The sequence below is a fragment of the Sinohyriopsis cumingii genome, chromosome 14, assembly GCF_028554795.1.
Source record: "Sinohyriopsis cumingii isolate HCF-2022 chromosome 14, ASM2855479v2, whole genome shotgun sequence".
Taxonomy (NCBI): domain Eukaryota; kingdom Metazoa; phylum Mollusca; class Bivalvia; order Unionida; family Unionidae; genus Sinohyriopsis; species Sinohyriopsis cumingii.
This window is the reverse complement of record NC_142974.1, coordinates 48,693,492-48,712,618: the sequence shown is the minus strand read 5'-3', so window position 1 is coordinate 48,712,618 and position 19,127 is coordinate 48,693,492. Positions and strand designations below refer to the sequence as shown.

Genomic DNA, 19,127 nt, shown 5'->3' with positions numbered 1-19,127 from the left:
TTCTCACTGCCCCTATCATGGAAAGTGATGCTGTGCGTGTCAAACCTGAGGAATGCGAAAGCGATGCCGCTCGTCCTCTTAGACATTTTACCGGGTTTAAAGGGGAATGTCGACCTTCACGTTTACCTCCCTACGGATGTCATCCAGCCCTGAGCAAACTCCTGCCCATGTCACTCAACCCTCATCGAAACGAACCTGTGAAAGACGAATATTCGTTTCCTGTGCGTTTGTCGGAATACTGCGACTTTGAAAATCGTCTTCAATCGTTCAAAGGAAAATGGCCAAAGTATCTGGGAGGACCGACCCCTGAAGAATTAGCCAGAGCCGGATTTTTCTACTTGGGCGAAGGAGATAAAGTCAAGTGCTTCAGTTGCGGTGTGTCACTTCACCACTGGGAACCGCAAGATTCGGCCTACATTGAACATGCTCGATGGTCACCGAATTGTCATTACTTACCTTTAGTGGGACCGAGACATTGAAGTAACTTCTTACCATAATAATCTGTTCATGGATACTTTACAAGAGAACATTCGTGCTTTGCCTGTGGAGTTGAGAGAACGCATTTATCGAGAGCTGGTCAAAATACAAGTGAAACGTAAAGAACAATTGCATCCGTTACGTCACCGGTGTTTGAACCACTGGTACCTGAAGGCTATACAAGGATTGATTCAATTGAAAGTGTTTCATCGGACAGACATTGATGAACGATCGTCTAGTTTTAAAAAGGATTGGTTTGGTATGGACGATTCTACCTACATCATTGTAAACGTACTGCATCGAATTCCAGAGGAAGAGTTAACGAATTACCAACATCTTGAACACAATGTCAACTTGGTGAAAGAGGAAACTTCTGAACGAATTGTAATGTGTAGATTAGTGACTCAACGATTTAAATTCGACACTGAAGTAAAACGATGTTTGTGCAAACAGTACATTTCTTGTGTCAGACCAAAGAGGATTTAGTATGACCTATTCATGGATACTTTGCTAGAGAACATTCGTGCTTTGCCTGTGGAGTTGAGAGAACGCATTTACCGAGAACTGATCAAAATACAAGTGAAACGCAAACTCAAAGTGATTCGTCCGGTTTTAAATTATGCTATGTTCCAAAGTACAAGAAGACTGATTATGAGTGGATATTACATTAGGCACAAAGTTAAACGAGGCTATTGGCCACCACCCAACGATTCCAAAAACAGTGTATATACTTATGGATACTTTACAAGAGAACATTTTGGGCTTGCCTGTGGAGTTGAGAGAAAGGATTTACCGAGAGCTGGTGAAAATACAAGTGAAACGTAAAGAACAATTGCATCCGTTACGTCACCAGATCTTTAACCACTGGTACCTGAATGGTATAAGAGAACTGATTCGTCAGAAATTGTTTCAATGGTCAGACATTGTTCAACACTTTGAGGTCGCTAATGATCGACATGTTCATAATTATGGTTACTTCGAGATTCACCTACAGCAATACATTGAGGAAGACAAGGTAAAGGATTACCAACATTTGTTACGTGGAATCTACTTAGCGGAAGAGGAAACTTCTAAACGAACTCTGACGTTTCGGTTACAGTATGCAAGATTTAGATTCCCTACTGGAGAACGAAGATCTCTGGCTAGAAAGTACGTGTATTGCATCCAAAAAAAAGAGAATATAAAAACAGGCTGCCATGCCACGGTTTATGTCACATGTCATCCAACAGATTCCGTGGAAGGAACTCAATGACCATATTCAAACCGTGGATCATTACCATCAATTATTACAAGAACTGTATCCATTCAATTTGGGACGACAAGTGGTGTGTGTCTTAGTGACTTGTTTTTTGGGATTTCGTTTACCAGCCGATTCTTTGTGGACTCTTTACGATCAGTACTTACCACCTCAATGGCCTTAAATGGTCACGAAAAACTCCTTTTGCTCAAAGCCTTGCGTTTTCATCTGGATACTTCTCGACCTCAACAGGAAAAAAAGATTCGTCAACTTTTAGCTACCCAAGACGTGTATGACGATGTGTGTGTAGCTTGTGACTTACATCCCCATTGGACAGATGTCCGTGCCTGGAAAGAATGGGATTTTGAGGCTTGGACCCAAGAAGTGGCCCAGTATGCACGAGAGTTGTTCAAGGAAAAAAGTTACTTTTCAACCCGTGTTAGTGACGGTGCCAGAAGAACCTGTCACCCACGACAGGACTGTCGTGGACAGGCCTGAAAGACCCTTTCGGGAGGACACTTGTGTGACCTTACCCCCTACTATAGAACTGGTTAGAACATTACCCAAAACATGTTGCTGTACAGACACTTGTGTTTATTCCACGTTAATAGTTATCATGTGCCTTTTATTCTTGTACTTAAGTCTTTGGCTTTTATGTAGTTTTGTCTTTCGTATTCATGTTTGAAAAAAAAAAATTCAATAAACGTGTTCTGAAAAAAGTATATAAACTCTTGTCTTGTTTGTTTTCGTGTCACAAGTGACATTTCTCACACTATGGCTACCTCTGCTGTCTCTGCTCCCTCTTCCTCTACTGTCAAAGTCATCGACGAACACTTAGATCGTGCCAGTTGGGAGGCTTTGTATCTTCGCCATCCCTTTAACATGCTCATTGCTGGACCTAGCGGTTCTGGCAAAACCGAATTCGTCAAACGTTTGATCGAACATAAACATCATTTGATCGATCGGCCCCCTCAACGGATCGTGTGGTGTTACAAAGAGTGGCAATCGGCGTACAGCCTCTTGCGAGAAAGTCAAGGCGATTCCATCGTGTTTGTGGAAGGCATTCCTAAAGAAGACGACGGCATCGTCTCTGACTCCCGTCAAACCCATTTGGTCATTTTCGACGACATATTAGGAGAAGACGAAGAAGAAATTAAATTGTGGTTTACGCGCAAAGGGCATCACCGTAATGCCAGTGTCGTTTACATCACCCAAAATTTGTTTCAACAAAGTAAAGCCCATCGCACCATCAGTCTCAATGCGCATTACGTGGTCTTGTTTAAAAGCCCTCGAGATAAATCGCAAGTGCAAGTCTTAGCCAAACAGTTAGGAACGCCTTGGCTGACTCAGGCGTACGACGATGCCACTCAAACTCCACACGCCTATTTACTCGTCGATTTGAAACCTACGACCCCCGAGGATTTGCGATTTCGTACCCACTTGTTTCACCACTGGTGCCAAGACGGAGGGCCTGTCCTGTACACGTCTCCGTCCTCGACTTCATTTCACTCCCCATAAAAAAATCTATAAAAACCTCAGACCCTTTTTCGTCTGTCTCACACAGTGTGAACATGACGTCCCTTCAGTCGCATCTTCCCGTCAAATTGATTCGTGCCTTGTATGGCATCAGTCGAGAAAAAAATCCACAAACACGAGCTCGTGTCTTAGAAGCTAGTCTCAAAGAAGTCTTACGATGGTTCACGGTGACAGCACGTCAAATACTCCAAGGAATCATTCAGATTCCTCATCAAACCCAACGCTTTTTCGATCGAAACAAAGTTGCTTTGGTCCAACTGGCCGATCCCCGCATCGATACTCAAACCAAAAAACAAATCAATTTGAAACCTGGAGGGACCGGTACTCTAGGAGGGGTCATCATTCGCTCACTCTTAAGATGGGATCCTAATGCACCCAAAGTTATCCCCAAGACAAAAGTCCAACGAAGCCCCAAGAAGAAAAAGAAAAAGACCAGGTCCCCAAGAAGAATAACTTCTCCAGTGGCAGGACCCTCCTCTTACCAGACACCACCCCGGAAAAAGAAAAGAAGCCCCCAGAAAAAGAAACAGAGAAAAAGTCCCCAGAAAAAGAAAAGTCCACAGAAGAAAACTAGTCGCAAGAGAGGCACTTCGGCCAGGACGCAACCTTACACTCGCAAACCACGACCTGCCGCGGTGACTGCGTCTCCGGCAGCCTCACGTTTGTCCACTTCTCCGTTGATGTCACCAGGAACTGAAGAGTACTTGGAGACGTTGATCACACCAAGAACTTCTCCGTTGATGACCCCCAAAAGAACTTCCCCAGTGGTAGGACCCTCCAATTTAGCGGCAGTGGCTGCTGCTCACAAAGTACCTTCTCCCAAAATCAAAGTCCATGAAAGATCGGGTATGTTACAAAGTTTACTGGATTTGTCCAAGCAAGAACTGGCTCGATTTAGTCCGTTGCGTACCCCTGCACGACGTGTCATGCCTGTCCTCAAACTGATACGACGTAAAGACAATCAGTGGCGACGCGTTCCAGTATAAAAAGACCTGTGACCAAGTCGGGGTATCAGTGAACTTGTAAAAGATGTCACCTCCAAGAAGCCACAAAAGAAAAAGACAAAGGCAGACGCGTCATCCGACAAAGCGCTTAGCCAAGCATCGACGTTACCCTAAGAAAAGACACAGTCGTTCCAAGAAAAAGAGGCGCCAACAAAGGCGAGGATTCCTTGGCGATTTTGGGAAAAACATTGTCACCTTTATGACAAAGCGATGGTCCCAAAAAAAAAGATAAAAGGGTGTGTGTTAAGTCATCGACGTTAGTGTCTGTTTGGTGAATGTCCCGGAACCCACAAGCAAAGATGTCACCCTCCAGAAAACCCCAAGGAAAGAAAAGAAAAGGACTACCACCACGTTTAGCCAAACATGGGGACATGTTATCTGTCCTGTCCAAAGCTTCTCCACCCCTACGAAAAAAACTCATTCAAACGGCCTCCAAAGAGGTCATCGATACCGTGTGCGAATGTTGTTTGAACGTTTTGAAAGGCACGATCCCTTTGTCCAAACACCAGAAACAATGCTTAGGCAAACATCGTCACGTTCTTCGCCAAATGGTTCAAAAGAAAATTCCCATTCGTCAAAAAAAGAAGATGTTGGTCCAACGTGGAGGCATTTTGCCTCTCTTGTTAGGCCCCATACTGAAAGGAGTCTTGGGAACCATGTTGGGAGGACTGGTGGGAGCAAGATAAAAAGGCCCTCGGAAGTCCCGAGATCTCAGAATTCACCCCTGACAACCCCATGGAAGGACGAAAACTAGCTTTAGTGCCTTACAAACGATGGATGGAATACCATCGGTGGCAAGAACAACGCACCCCGCATTTACCTCCCAATCCCAATTTGAGCGAGATGTCCCAGTCACAACACGAATTGCAATCCTTGATGGATCGCCAAGATTTGTCCGAAACAGAAAAATCGCAAAAGTACGGTCAACTCTTGCAAAGACTGCAACTCTTTCACCAGAAAGCTTTAGACGAAACAGCTTTACCCACTCTAAAAGATTTTAAGACCTTGATGAAAAGTCCACCACCATCATCATCATTACCACCACCACCACCACTACCATCCCCAAGGGTCACCAGAGATGCTCTTCCACAAAGACCTGAGGAAGAAGAGACGCGCGAAGTGTTTCAAACACCGTCAGCAGCTCCCATTTCGAGTAAGATTGCAGCATCCTTGTTGACCCCGTCCCCCACACCCCAACGAGAAGAAATGAAAGCTTGGGTTAAAAAGATGATGTCCACGCCTCCTTCGACAGAAGTGAAAAAGAAAGAAGGGAAACCAGAAGCGAAAAAAGAAAAGAAAACCAAAGCCATTCCATTGCCACCTCCACTACCACCACCACTACCTTCGACTTCTACTCCCGTAGCCCATCGGACACGTAAATCCGTTTCCAAACCACCCTTTCGACCCACCCAAAGTAGCATCACCGAAGAGTGGGTGATTATTAACACACCAACACAAAAAAAAAAAAAAAAAAGAAATGGAAAAAGTCTTAGCCAGCATTTACTACGATCCCTCGCATCCTGCAGGTTACGCAGGAGTTCAAAAATTGTATCGTGCTGCCAAAACACGACTGTAAAATCTCCGTTTACCTCAAGTGCAACGATGGTTACAAGAACAATCTACCTACACTTTACACAAACCCATTCGACGCAAGTTTGCCAGAAGTCGCACCCGAGTGGAAGGCATCGATCATCAATGGCAAGCCGATTTAGCCGATGTCTCTCATTTGGCCAACTACAATCGTGGCTACAAATATTTGTTTTGTGTCATCGACGTCTTTTCCAAATTTGCCTGGGTCGTGCCCTTGACTTCCAAATCGAGCAGCGAGTTAGTGCGAGCCCTGCAACGGGTGTTGAAACAAAGCGGTCGTCACCCTCTTCGATGGCAAACGGACAAAGGCACCGAATTTCTGAACCAAGCTTTCCAAAAAGAATTAAAGAAACGTGACATTCATTTTTTTACCACCGAGAATCCTGAAACCAAAGCCAGCATCGTGGAACGTTTTCAACGCACTTTGAAAGAACGCATGTGGAAATATTTTACGCATCACCACACTCTGAAGTACATCGACATCTTACCACACCTGGTGCAAGCGTACAACCAATCTTACCATCGAAGCATCGGACGTGCCCCGCAAGACGTGACTCCCAACAACGAAGTGTTGGTGTTTGAGCGCCTGTTTGGTACGTCCCCAACGAGGGCTGTCCCCAAGAAAAGTGGAGAGTTGACCGTAGGAGATTGGGTGCGCATTGGCAAAACCAAACGCACTTTCGACAAAGGTTAATTACCTAAATGGACTACCGAACTGTTTCGCGTCACTGGACGAGTGCATGGCCGTCATCCTGCCGTCTATAAATTGGAAGACATGAACGGAGAAGTACTCAAAGGAACGTTTCATTTGCCCGAGTTACAACGTGTCACCAAAAAAGAAGACGTGTACGACATCGAAAGCATTCTCGAACGCAGAACCCGTAAAGTGGGCAAACGACGTGTCAAAGAAGTCAAAGTACGTTGGAAAGGATATCCACCCAGTTTCGATTCTTGGATCGACGCTTCGCAAGTCATCGACTATAAAAAGAAGAAGTGACCATCATGCCCTTGCACACAGCAGACGCAGCTACGTCGACCACTCCTTCTTCACCTAGTTCTTCTGTGCAAGATTTACAAAAACAACCCTTGTGGGTGTGGTGTGGAGAACGTGTGCCTAAAACGCAAATCGTCTTTTTCTGCCAAATCTTCGTGGTGTATTGTGTCATCGGGGCAGCCATCGCCAATTTGAGTTTGCAACAAGGAGACAAACAATTGTGGACCATTTTATTGAGCAGTTGCATCGGTTACCTGCTTCCTAATCCCTCCCTGAAATTCTCTTCCAACGGGAACCTTGTGTCCAGTGCCATTCACCACTCCAATAACAACCACAACCAGAACCCCATTTTGGGCGGAGACACGCCTCTGACGTCCAGTAATATCCCCTCGGACAGCCACAGAACTCTGGAATGATGAGTCACCAAAACCAATTTTACTTAACCTTATCCAGTGACAGTTCCATGGAGGTGTTTCCCAATAACACGTTGTGCTGTTACACGGCCAAATTACCTCAAGCCATCCCCTTAGATCACGAAGCCCATTGGGAAGTGGCTTTAGTAGAAATGATTCACCCGACCCAAGTCCTCAATGTCCTTCCCAATCAAAATAAATTTGATGTGGAAGTTTATGACGAGCAAGTGCAACAGTGGATGGATAACCATAGCAAATATGACAAGAAAATCCCTCCCACAAAAACTCAAAAGTGGACCACCTATCAGTTGTTCATTCCCCCAGGTTATTATTTTAGTGGTCAACATTTGGTCAACACCATAGCCACCAGGTTTAATGTTGTGTTTGGGGAAGCTTTTAAGAATGTCAAGAACAAAAGTGTCACCCTGGAATACCACAAAACAGCTCGTCGCTTCCTGATGAAATTTCCTGAGGGGGATAAAATCATGGGTTTCTATTTCTGTGATGAATTGTTTGACATGTTGGGCGGTAACATGAAGATGAGGAAGAAAATAGAACAAGAAAAAAAGGAATTATCAGTCATTTACAGCAACGAGTCTTTTGGCCAGTATTTTCATACCCCGGTAGAACTGAACCAAGGACTGAATTTGATGTTTGTGTACTCCGATGTGGTGGAATACAACGTGGTGGGACACACCTCCGTGCCGTTACTGCGTGTCATTCCTTTCAAAGTGGATTCTGCCGCAAACGCTGACGAGGAAGGTGGAAACACTTACCACGTCCACCGCGAATTTGTCCATCCTCACTATTTGCCCGTCAGCAAGTCGTATTTGGACACGGTCAACATTACTATAAAAGGAGATTTGGGACAAAATATTCCATTCACCAAAGGAAAAGTCACGGTGAAACTCCATTTTCGAAAACGGTTCTCTCACGATTCGTAAGTAAGTCATGTATCCAGTGTACCGAGGGGTTGCACGACAGCGAGGACACGGTTTAGGAGACATGTTAAAATCGGCCTTTCGTTCGGTGGCCCCGGTGTTGAAACCGATGGTGACACGCGGATTGCACGCCTTGAAAGATGCGGCACTGACGCAAGGCAAAGAATTTCTCCAAAATGTCATCATCGACAAACAAAACCCTAAAGAAGCCTTCATGAGGGCTGGCAAAAATGTCTTGCTGCAAACGGGTAAAGACATTTTAGGCCGACGAGACACACCTATAAATGCCCTGCACGCTACCGAATCAGGCATTCAGCAATGACAAGGTAGAAAGAGACGACGAAGAAAACACCCTTTCACCAGACTTCAAGCTAGAAAGGCCAAGAAAAGAAGAACCGTTCGAGACTTAGACGTTTTCGATTATTGAGAAAGAGAAAAAAATGATGCACCGGGAGTCTTGCGCTTGTTCCAAGAAGGAACTGGATATGTTTGCCATGCCCCCCACCATGATGACCATGCAAGAATCCCAGTGGGTGGAATTTCATCCCGTCTCCTCTTTGACGGATTCCGCTCCCATCGAGTTTGAAATCAAAGGACAGCCCGAAGATTACATCGATCTGAATAGCAGTTACTTGTACTTGAAAGTGAAAGTGATCGAACCACCCAACGACCTAGACAATAATGATGCAGTAGCTCCCGTCAACAATTTCATGCATTCCTTGTTTAGCGAGGTGGACTTGTACTTGAATAACAAACTAGTCAGCAGCAGCATGGATACATACCCTTACCGTGCCTACCTGGAAAATCTCTTGACGTACGGAATAGATGCCAAGGACAGTCATCTGGATGCTTGCGTGGTATGGAGACCTGACCCAGCGACTAAGTTCAACACTATTGTACTTGCTGCGGATGCTTCACATTCAAAGGGATTTGTAGAACGACGAGCGAAAATTGTTGGAAGTCGTAGTTTAGAACTGATGGATCGCTTGCATTTGGACATGTGGTTACAAGAAAAGTATTTGTTGAACGGGGTGGATATCCGCCTGAGACTAAATCGCAGTAGTGCTGCTTTCCATTTGATGGCTGCAGAAAATTCCACTTACAAAACCGTCATCCAAGAAGCCAGACTTTACGTGCGTCGTGTGGAAGTGTTGCCTAAAGTGGGAAACGACATCAGTCAGACGTTGAGCAGAACGACCGCCAAGTATCCCATACGACGCGTGGAAGTGAAAACCTTCACCATTCCTGATGGACAGCGATCCATGATCGAAGATCATCTGTTCCAAGGACAGTTACCCAAACGTTTGATTGTTGGTATCGTCAAGAATTCAGCCTTCAACGGAATCTACCAGGAAAATCCTTTTGAGTTTCAACATTACAAAGTGTCCAAGATTGAAGTCAGTCGCGACGGCAAGACCTTGTGTATCCGACCTTTCGAGCCTAACTTTGCCCAGAACAATTACTTGAGATCGTACTTGTCCCTGTACGAAGTCAAGGGACAGTTAGGAACCAACACCAGTCACGGCATTAAGTACGACGATTACACAGGAGGTTATGCTTTGTGGGCTTTCGATTTCACTCCAGACCAAGGCAGCGACGAGGGACATTTCAACCCTATAAAATCCGGCCAGATTCGTGTGGAACTTCAGTTTTCGAGTGCTCTACCAGACACGGTGAACGTCATCCTGTATGCAGAATTCGATAATACCATAGAAATCAACAGTTTGAGAGAAGTCATTCTAGATTACTAGAAGCCATGGAAGACTGTTATCCCTCTTTACAAAGTGGAGAAACTTTGGAGATAGAATGTGAGGAAACTGTGGCAAAAGAAGAAGTGATCATGATGAAGTCAAGATGGCCAGAACAAGAAGCCCATTTAGTCTCCTGTTTTGCCAAACACTTGGTCGACAAAATGACGGAATTGATCAAGAAAAATTGCTATGGATGTCAAAACGATCATCCCAGTCAAATTCAACACGATAAATGCATGATGTTGAGTCAAGAAGAAAAATTGGACGAGTATCTGGACGAAGCTTGGAGCCTCATCTCGAACAAAGACGTGTTGCACCAGTGGTATAAAGACTTGCGTGAACATTCTTGTCCACCATTAACCACTCAAGAGATCCATCGTATCGAAGCTCTCCTGAATCAGAGTGAGGAAACAGAACGAATAACCGTTTATTCGTCAGACATTTTCAAGCAAAAAGTCAGGATCGAATTGACGACTTATTATTACCTGTGAAGAAGAAAAAAGCACACACAAAAAACATGGATACCTGGGAACTTTATTACCTTTTGAACCACAGTTCGTATACGGCTTCTTGGAATCCTGTCGTCTGTGCTAAAGATGAACTCCCTCATCGCAAACCTAAAGACCATCAAGCTTACGTGATCAACACGGACGACAGTCATCTCCCAGGAACCCACTGGGTAGCCGTCTACTTTCCTCAAGAAGGATGTGTGGAATATTTCGATTCGTACGGATTACCCACTTTGGAAGACGATATCATCGACTTTATGAGAAGAAATGCTCAAACCACCCGATTCAATAATGTGAAATTACAAGGCACAGATTCCTTGGTGTGTGGACAGTACTGTGTGTATTTTCTGCATCATCGCAGCCTGGGCTATTCCTTAGAACATTTAGTGACTCATTTTGATCCTCGTTCTTCTGCTAGAAACGATGTGAAAGTAGATCGATGGTTTTGTGACCATTATGCTTATCTTTTGTCTCAAGCTAGGAAACGTAGTGTCCATCAATGGCCTAATGATTTCCAACAGTGGAAATCACAATTTCATTCACAACGTTGTCAGCCCTGTTCAAAATAGGTTGTCAGTTGAGAAAAAAATGTTTGTGATTTGAAAAAATTGTTTGATGTTATATTGTTGGATTATTGTTAAAAATGTTAGAGTTGTTGTTTAGTGTTAAGTGATTTTTGAATAAAAAATGTTGTGTTTTGAAAAAATTGTTTGATGTTATATTGTTGGATTATTGTTAAAAATGTTAGAGTTGTTGTTTAGTGTTATGTGATTTTTGAATAAAAAATGTTGTGTTTTGAAAAAAAATGCCTTTGTCTTTTGTTTAGCTATAAGAATGTTGGATTGATGGTCTTTCATTTTTTACTATCCCTCTCATGAACGTTGCGGCTCGAAAACCGTGTGGGGATGTTTTCCTTCACGTCCGCGCTTTGACTTTAAGAACCGGGGTTGTTCCCAGTCTAACCATCCATTGTCGACTCATCCTCCTAAGAAGATGTGTTCCAAACTAGCTAAGCTCAACGAAGCCTACGTGAATTTGCATAGGGTGAGACACAGTCTGATACCGAAGCCAGAAGAAATAGAGAATGTGAGAATGTTAAAAATCACTGAAGACCTGATAGAAGAGTTCTTCAGAGAAGAAATGAACAGGGAGAAAGAAGAATGGACAGAGAAGTACAGACTTCAGAGACAGCAGCAACAGCAGCAACAGCAGCAACAACAACAACAGCAGCAACCTGATGCTGACAGAGGCTTTGTCGATTGCCGTATCGACACCAAAGAGTTCTTCTCTTTCCGAAGAAGCAGACCTATCGCCAGAAAGTCTATCCTCAGAGGACATCGCATTCTTAGAAACTAAAAAAGAATGCCATAGCAAACAAAAAAACAGCCCTTTTCAGGGCTACCCCAATACTCAAGAAAAGAAATAACGATAGATTTGCCAATGTGTGTAGGTAGAGTAGTGTGAATATAAACACTAACTCTTTTTTAAAAAAAGTGAGAGTATGTGTTTGTGTGTTTGTAAGTGCTCAAGTACGTTGGTGTGGATAGTAGATTAAAATCATGTTTTTTTGGTGTTAGAGGTGTATATTTGGAGTTAGATTGGATTGCTTTGCGTATGTAAATAGTCTATTGAAGTGATTTATAAAAAATTTTAAAATAGTGATGGGTAGCATAAAAAGTGAGTGAGTGTTTCTTTTAGGTCCGCGCGTTGTTGTTTTTTTTGTTTGGTCATGATCTAGGTAAGATCGATTTTATGTTTTTAGGGGGATGTTTTCCTTCACGTACGCGCTTTCAGTATAAATTGAAACTCGCTCGGCAGTCTAGCTACCCTTGTTGATTGATCAACACAAGAATGAATAGCAGAATTGTGAAACTGTTAGAACTCCAGATGCACCTGGAATATGCCAGGCGCATAGTAAATGAACTATCAGCGGAGGCTATCGTAGAAGAAGCAAGAATAAAGAAGGAAGAGGAGGAGAGAAGAGAGAGGGAAGAAGAGGAAAAGAAAATAGAAGAGAGGGTGTCTTACAATATTCCCGAGACAGAGGATTGGGGTGCTGAAGCGAATCATCCCGCCTCTGCACTCTCAAGACAAAAAGTAAAAAGAGACTGGAGTTAAAGATGCGTGTGTGGCGCCAGGCCAGGAAGGTGCAACCATTAGATAGGTGCATCTGGAGTTCAAAAAAAAAAACAGCCCTTTTCAGGGCTACCCAATACTCTAGAAAAGAAATAACGATCGATTTGCCAATGTGTGTAGGTAGAGTAGTGTGAATATAAACACTAACTCTTTTTTCATTGTGTGAGGGTATGTGTTGGTGTGTTAGTGTTTATAAGAGCTCAGGTATGTTTGTGTGAATAGTAGATTATGGGTTTATTTATTGTTTCTTAGCGTATGTGAAGAGTATAGTTAGGGTTTTATTATATGAAATGAGAAAGTAGATATGTTTTCCTTCACGTCCGCGCGTTGTTGGGTCATGATCTAGGTAAGATCAATTTTATGTTTTTAGGGGATGTTTTCCTTCACGTACGCGCTTTCAGTATAAAACTAACAGTGTAGGCCATTGGAACCCATTCTACGGAATAAGCAAACAAGAAGATGCCAGCAGCTTCAGCTTTATACAACGATCTTATGGGAAGTTGGTATTGGATGGTGGATGGATTGAGTGTAGTAGAAAGGGTTGAACAGGAATGGAGGTATGCAGTGACAAAAGACTTCGTCTCAAGACAAGTAACCAGCCTCCACTTATCCGTAAATATTGTAAAAGAAATGATAGAGGATGAGGAGAAGAGAATCAGAGGTTTAATTAACCCACCGTATGTCAAAGTGGGTAAGTTAAAAGAAGCGATAGATCATGTGACGAGTGCAAGGTGCTTTCTAGAAGACATTGTAGAATGGACAGATTGGTGTTTCGCGAAATGGGGGTTAGAAAAACTTAAGAAAGCTGAAGAACTAATGAGGAATGTGCTGACCGAAGAGGTCAAGAAGATCAAAGAAAAGTGGTCAAAGGAAAGAAAAGAAGAAGAAAATAGAAAAAAAAGGATGAATTCGAAAAACTGAACACAAACTGGATGAAAATCCAAGAGAAGTTCCGGGCCATGGGCCACCCGGACTGGCTGCCGGAAACAGAAAAGAAAAAGAAGAAAGGAATGATGGACAAAATAAGAGGATGGTGGAAAAAGTTAAGAAGTTAAAAGAAGAAGAAGAAAAAAACCCAAAGGCCCTTTTCAGGGCCCCCATTTTTCTCGAAAAGAGATAGCCTTTCCATTGCCTACCCCTTTTTTTTAAAAGATTTTTTAAAAAAAAAATCCCATGTTCAATTCCCCTTGACGCTAGACAGTCCCACGATTTATTCCCATGTTAAATTCCCCTTGACGCTAGATTGTCCCACGATTTTTCTCCATGTTAATTTTCCATTGACGCTAGATTGTCCCAAGGGGGGTCTGTAATGCTAATTCCCATTGACGCTAGGGTATCCCACTTCACTACTCTGTTATCATTGTCAAGAAAAAGGACATTGGTCTTCAGATTGCCCAAAGAAACAACTGAAGCAGGAAGAAGAAGAAGAGAGGGGTTATGGAGAGGAAGAAGAAGAGGTTCCCTCTCCCAAGGAAGAACCCAGACACGTGCAGAAAGAGAAACAGGAGAAGAAAAGAACACATGGAGCAAATGAGGAAGAAGTGGAGAAGACAACTGTGCCAGTGAAGAAATTTAAAAACCAGAGCCAATAAAGACAGATACAGAAGAAGATTATGAACATTTTAAAGTATTATGTTGTGCTGTGAATTGGATTGTCAAAAAAAAAAAATTGGATCAGAATAGACCAGGCATAAACGTAGGTGTCTCTTCGTTTTGATTTTCAGAATAAGAACCAATACTCACGCAGGCATACATTTACACATACCATAGGGGTAAAAAAAGGGGCTTTTTAATTTTTAATTGATGTTGGCAATTGAAATGTTATCACTTTTCGAGAGAAATGGGTGGCCCTGAAAAGGGCCTTTGGGTCTTTGTTGGATTAAGTCAACTTTAACTGCCTTAAGCCTTTGCCACAGCCAAGGCCTACTTGTGGTTTGCCTCCTGTCGATGATGTATGGGTAAAAATCACTTAAGGTTGGTACAGCAGGCGTAGTCACAGGGTTGGATTGTTTAGCTCGGGAAGGTCCTATTCTCTTCGGTCGTAATAAAGAACACTGATACATTTGTTTCGGACTTCTTAACTCTGCTAAAATGTCTAAAAGTACCGTGACCGTTTGACTTTCACTACCTTGTTTCTTCGCTGCTTCTTCTTCTTGTCGTTTCCTTCTTGCCTCTTCTTCTCGCTGTTGTTGAAGAAGAAAAGCTTGTTCTGCTTCCTTTTGCTGCTGTATAAATTTCTCCAATTCTTCTTTCTGTCTGTGTTTGAAACGGTCAGTGAGTGGTAAAGAAGGAGAAGGTACTGGCAAAGGTACTGGTACCGGAACAAATTCTTGAGAGGTAAGAAAATCCACAAAATCCCAATTCAAAGTAGCCTAGAAGTAGGTTCGTGTTCACTTGGGTAGTGGTTGCTATTTCTTCTCTTCTCGTCTCCACGTTCGGTGCACCCCTATCCATTGTCTTCTGAGTTTCCTGCATGATTTAAAACGTTGTCGCATGGACTGACTGCACACAAACGCTAGCCCCTCTATATAGGGAATGTGACGTCACAGACTACTCTCTTCGGATTGGACGTGGGGTGACTGAATTTTGTAACGCGTGTATGGATTGGTCAACCAACTCAATCCGTTTCGATCCTCCCTTCCCTTATAAATAACCGCAGTTCACTGCATTCCTTCACCTTCTCCTCACCAACATGTAGACCGACGCAGAATCCTCTATTCTCGTATCGTCAGTACTGTTCCGTACGGACTTACCCATATATGTCAGATCATCGTGGGTCATTGTCAGGAGGACAGATATAAGCGTTTGGAAAAGAAGAATTTATGTGGAGAGAAGTCAGACAAAGTTTGAGGAAAAGAGGAAGACTAATGTCATATCCTCTATGTTAACCGAAGGATGTTAACATAAAGCCAAAGGCCCTTTTCAGGGCCCTCATAGGCCTCGAAAAGACATGACTTTCTTGCCTCAAATTTTTTTTTTTGTTTGTAGTATCAGTGTTTGTCTATTGTCTGTGTTATCTCCATCTTCCTTGTTCAATTCCGGTTGTCCCTAGACTGTCACATCCATGTTCATTTTCCCTTGACCCTATACAAGCCCATCCATGTTCATTTCCCTTGTCACACTACAGGCCCATCCATGTTAAAATTCCCCATCCTAAATCCCCATAGACCCCATAGTGGATATACCCTGTTGGTAATGCTAATTCCCACTGAGGCTATACATTTTGAGGCTATAGTGGCCGGGGGGGGGGGGTGGTGTGTGTCTTGTAATGCTAATTCCCATTGAGGCTATAAATTCTGAGGCTATAGTGGCCGGGGGGGGAGGGGTCTTGTAATGCTAATTACCACTGAGGCAATAGTGGCCCACTATACTACTGCTGTGGAATAGACCTAAACGTTTTAACGAAATCAGGAATATCTTTAATGTATAGAGTAAACGATTTCATTAAAGGTTGCAAACACTATCAATTTGGATAGGTTTTCAGTACATGAATTAGAACCTGACATAATGGGTCGCCCTGGACAATTTAAAGGTAAATTATGGTCAGGATTTTTATGAGTTTGGGTAATTTGTAGAATAGAGGTGTATTTTAAGAGGAAAGGTATCAATTCCCCATAGACGGGATTGTTTTAGGCGATATCATTAATGCATGTTGAAATTTGTGAAATAATTTCTTTTGACGGGTCTTCATTAATATTTTTGTCGTATTTACAGTGTAGTGTAAATTTAGTACTAACAACTTTGCAGTACATTAGAGTAATTGCCCCCGAATAAAATCGCCCCTGCCACAGCGAAGTATCAATAGGATATAATTAAAAACGAAACTAAAATAAAATAAGCAATATCAGTATACAAATAATTGAAATTCATGGAAATAAAAGTATAACAAGTTATAAAAGTAAGTAGAATTTGTGTTTTAACCTTTGTTCCGTTATTGTCTACTTTTTTGTACCGGTATTTTCGTTTGTTCCGGTTAGTTTCAATTTGTTCCGGTAAATAGTCTGACCCTTTATTAGTATAATGCTTGTGTCAAATGTTTCGCTGATAATGGTCACCAAAATGTACAATGTCATATGATGGGACATGCAGGAGAAAAAAAACCTTTACTGTGTGATTTTGTATTTATTAAACTTTTGTAACATTGGAGATTTGAATGAGAACCGTTGAAGTGAGAAGTACGTAAAAAAAATGTGTAGTCACAGTGGAAAACTGAAGAAGCACACGAGGGTACATACTGGAGAGAAACTATTTATGTGTGAAGTTTGTGATAAAATGTTTAGTCAAAGTGGAAATCTAAACAATCACATGAGGATACACACTGGAGAAAAACCATTTAAGTGTGATTTATGTGATAAAATGTTTATTCAAAAAGAAACTCTGAATAGACACATGAGGATACATACTGGAGAGAAACCATTTAAGTGTGATGTATGTGGTACATGCTTTATTCATAAAGGACGTCTCAATGAGCACATGGCGATACATACCGGAGAGAAACTATTTAAGTGTGAAGTATGTAATAAAATGCTGACTCGAAGTGAACATGTAAAGATTCACATGAGGACTCACACTGGAGAGAAACCATTTAAGTGTGAAGTATGTGGTAAAAGTTTTACACACAGTGGATCTCTGAATGAGCACATGAGGATACATACTGGAGAGAAACCATTTAAGTGTGAAGTATGTGGTAAAAGTTTTACATACAGTGGAACTCTGACTAAGCACATGAGGATGCATACTGGAGAAAAGCCATATAAGTGTGATGTATGTGATAAGAAGTTTAGCCAAAATGGAAATCTGAAATGTCACATGAGGATACATACTGGAGAAAAACCATTTAAGTGTGATGTATATGGTACATGCTTTACTCAAAGTGGACGTCTCAATGAGCACATGGCGATACATACTGGAGAGAAACAATTTAAGTGTGAAGTATGTAATAAAATGTTGACTCGAGGTGAAAATGTAAAGAAACACATGATGATACATACTGGAGAAAAACCATTTAAGTGTGAAGTATGTGGTAGAAGTTTTACTTACCGTACATATCTGAATGAGCACATGAGGATACATACTGGAGAAAAACCATATAAGTGTGAAGTATGTGGTAAACGTTTTACTCACAGTAGATCTCTGAATGATCACAAGAGGGTACATACTGGAGAAAAACCATATAAGTGTGAAGTATGTGGTAAAAGTTTTACTCACAGAAAATCTCTGAATGAGCACATGAGGATACATACTGGAGAAAAACCATATAAGTGTGAAGTATGTGGCAAAAGTTTTACTCGCAGAAAATCTCTGAATGAGCACATGAGGATACATACTGGAGAAAAACCATTTAAGTGTGATATATGTAATAAGAAGTTTATTCAAAAAGGAAGTCTGAACAGGCACCTGGTGATACATATTTGAGAGAATCTATTTAATTGTGAAGTATGTAATAAAATGCTGACTCGCGGTGAAAATGTAAAGAAACACATGATGATACATGCTGGAGAAAAACCATTAAAGTGTGATGTATGTGGTACATGCTTTATTCAAAGTGGACGCCTGAATGAGCACATGGCGAAAAATACTGGAGAAAAACCATATAAGTGTGAAGTATGTTATAAAATGTTTAAATGGAAAGGAGATATGAATAAGCACATGAGGATACATACTGGAGAAAATCCATTTATATGTGAAGTATGTGGTAAAAGTTTTATTCAAAGTAGACCACATGAGGGCCACACGATTCACCCAAAACCTGCCCGAATCCACCACAAACAGTATGTAAATCAAATGAAATATAATCCACAAGAAAACATTGGAAATAGTACTATCTTGTTGAAACTGAAGTCAAATTATGCCGCATTTATTATTTACATCGGATGGAAGTGACAAAATGGAGACAAATGTTACTGGATTCATCACCATATCAAGTCAAAGGCAGACCCAGTATGTTCCGAGTACAAAAGGCCTCATTGTGAATCAACAAGAACGACAACTCTAACATATGCACGATATTATAAATATGTTTACATGTATTTGTTATTGTCTTTATTAACATTTTGTTGTCGCTAAGGGCTATAGCAGTTTATTATGTTTCTTCTTGACATTTTCAATAAAAATAGAATTTTGAAATCATGTAAAGGTACTGATTTTTTTATTTTTTATTTTTGTAAAACTAAGTGCTTATTCAGTATTTTCTTTATAATTCAATTCACTGCATTTAAGAATAGTATTGTCATTGGTTAAAACTGAATGCTAATGATAAAGCAGTCTTCTGTGCATGTGATTCATTGATGCGAGACATGTGAAGATCTGTAAATACATACATATAAACGTTAGGCAAAAACTTTGAGTGCATGAAGTGACAAAGCGGCAGTCCACAGATGCTACAGATGGCCGTACAAATCAAATTACTGAGTAGATAAGCGTTTATTTTGTAATTTCTATTGTTTAAGGCAAACAATGCATACGCAGCAAACTATTATTCTAATACATGCTTTGACAAAGCGGCGGTTCACAGAAGTTACAGATGGCAGTATAAATCA

General features: G+C 41.7%; 1 protein-coding gene across 1 annotated transcript; it reads left to right on the top strand.

The window, feature by feature from the left end:
* Nucleotides 1-16,609: 16,609 nt before the first annotated feature.
* LOC149783732 (uncharacterized) lies at nucleotides 16,610-18,204 on the top strand. Its single transcript, XM_089931977.1, has one exon. The coding sequence runs from the start codon at nucleotides 16,777-16,779 to the stop codon at nucleotides 18,001-18,003; it is 1,227 nt and encodes a 408-aa protein (XP_089788103.1). The 5' UTR covers nucleotides 16,610-16,776; the 3' UTR covers nucleotides 18,004-18,204.
* Nucleotides 18,205-19,127: the final 923 nt, after the last annotated feature.

Coding starts and splice junctions, on each gene's coding strand:
- LOC149783732 (XM_089931977.1), top strand. CDS start 16,777: ATGTGTAGTCACAGTGGAAAACTGAAGAAGCACACGAGGGTACATACT.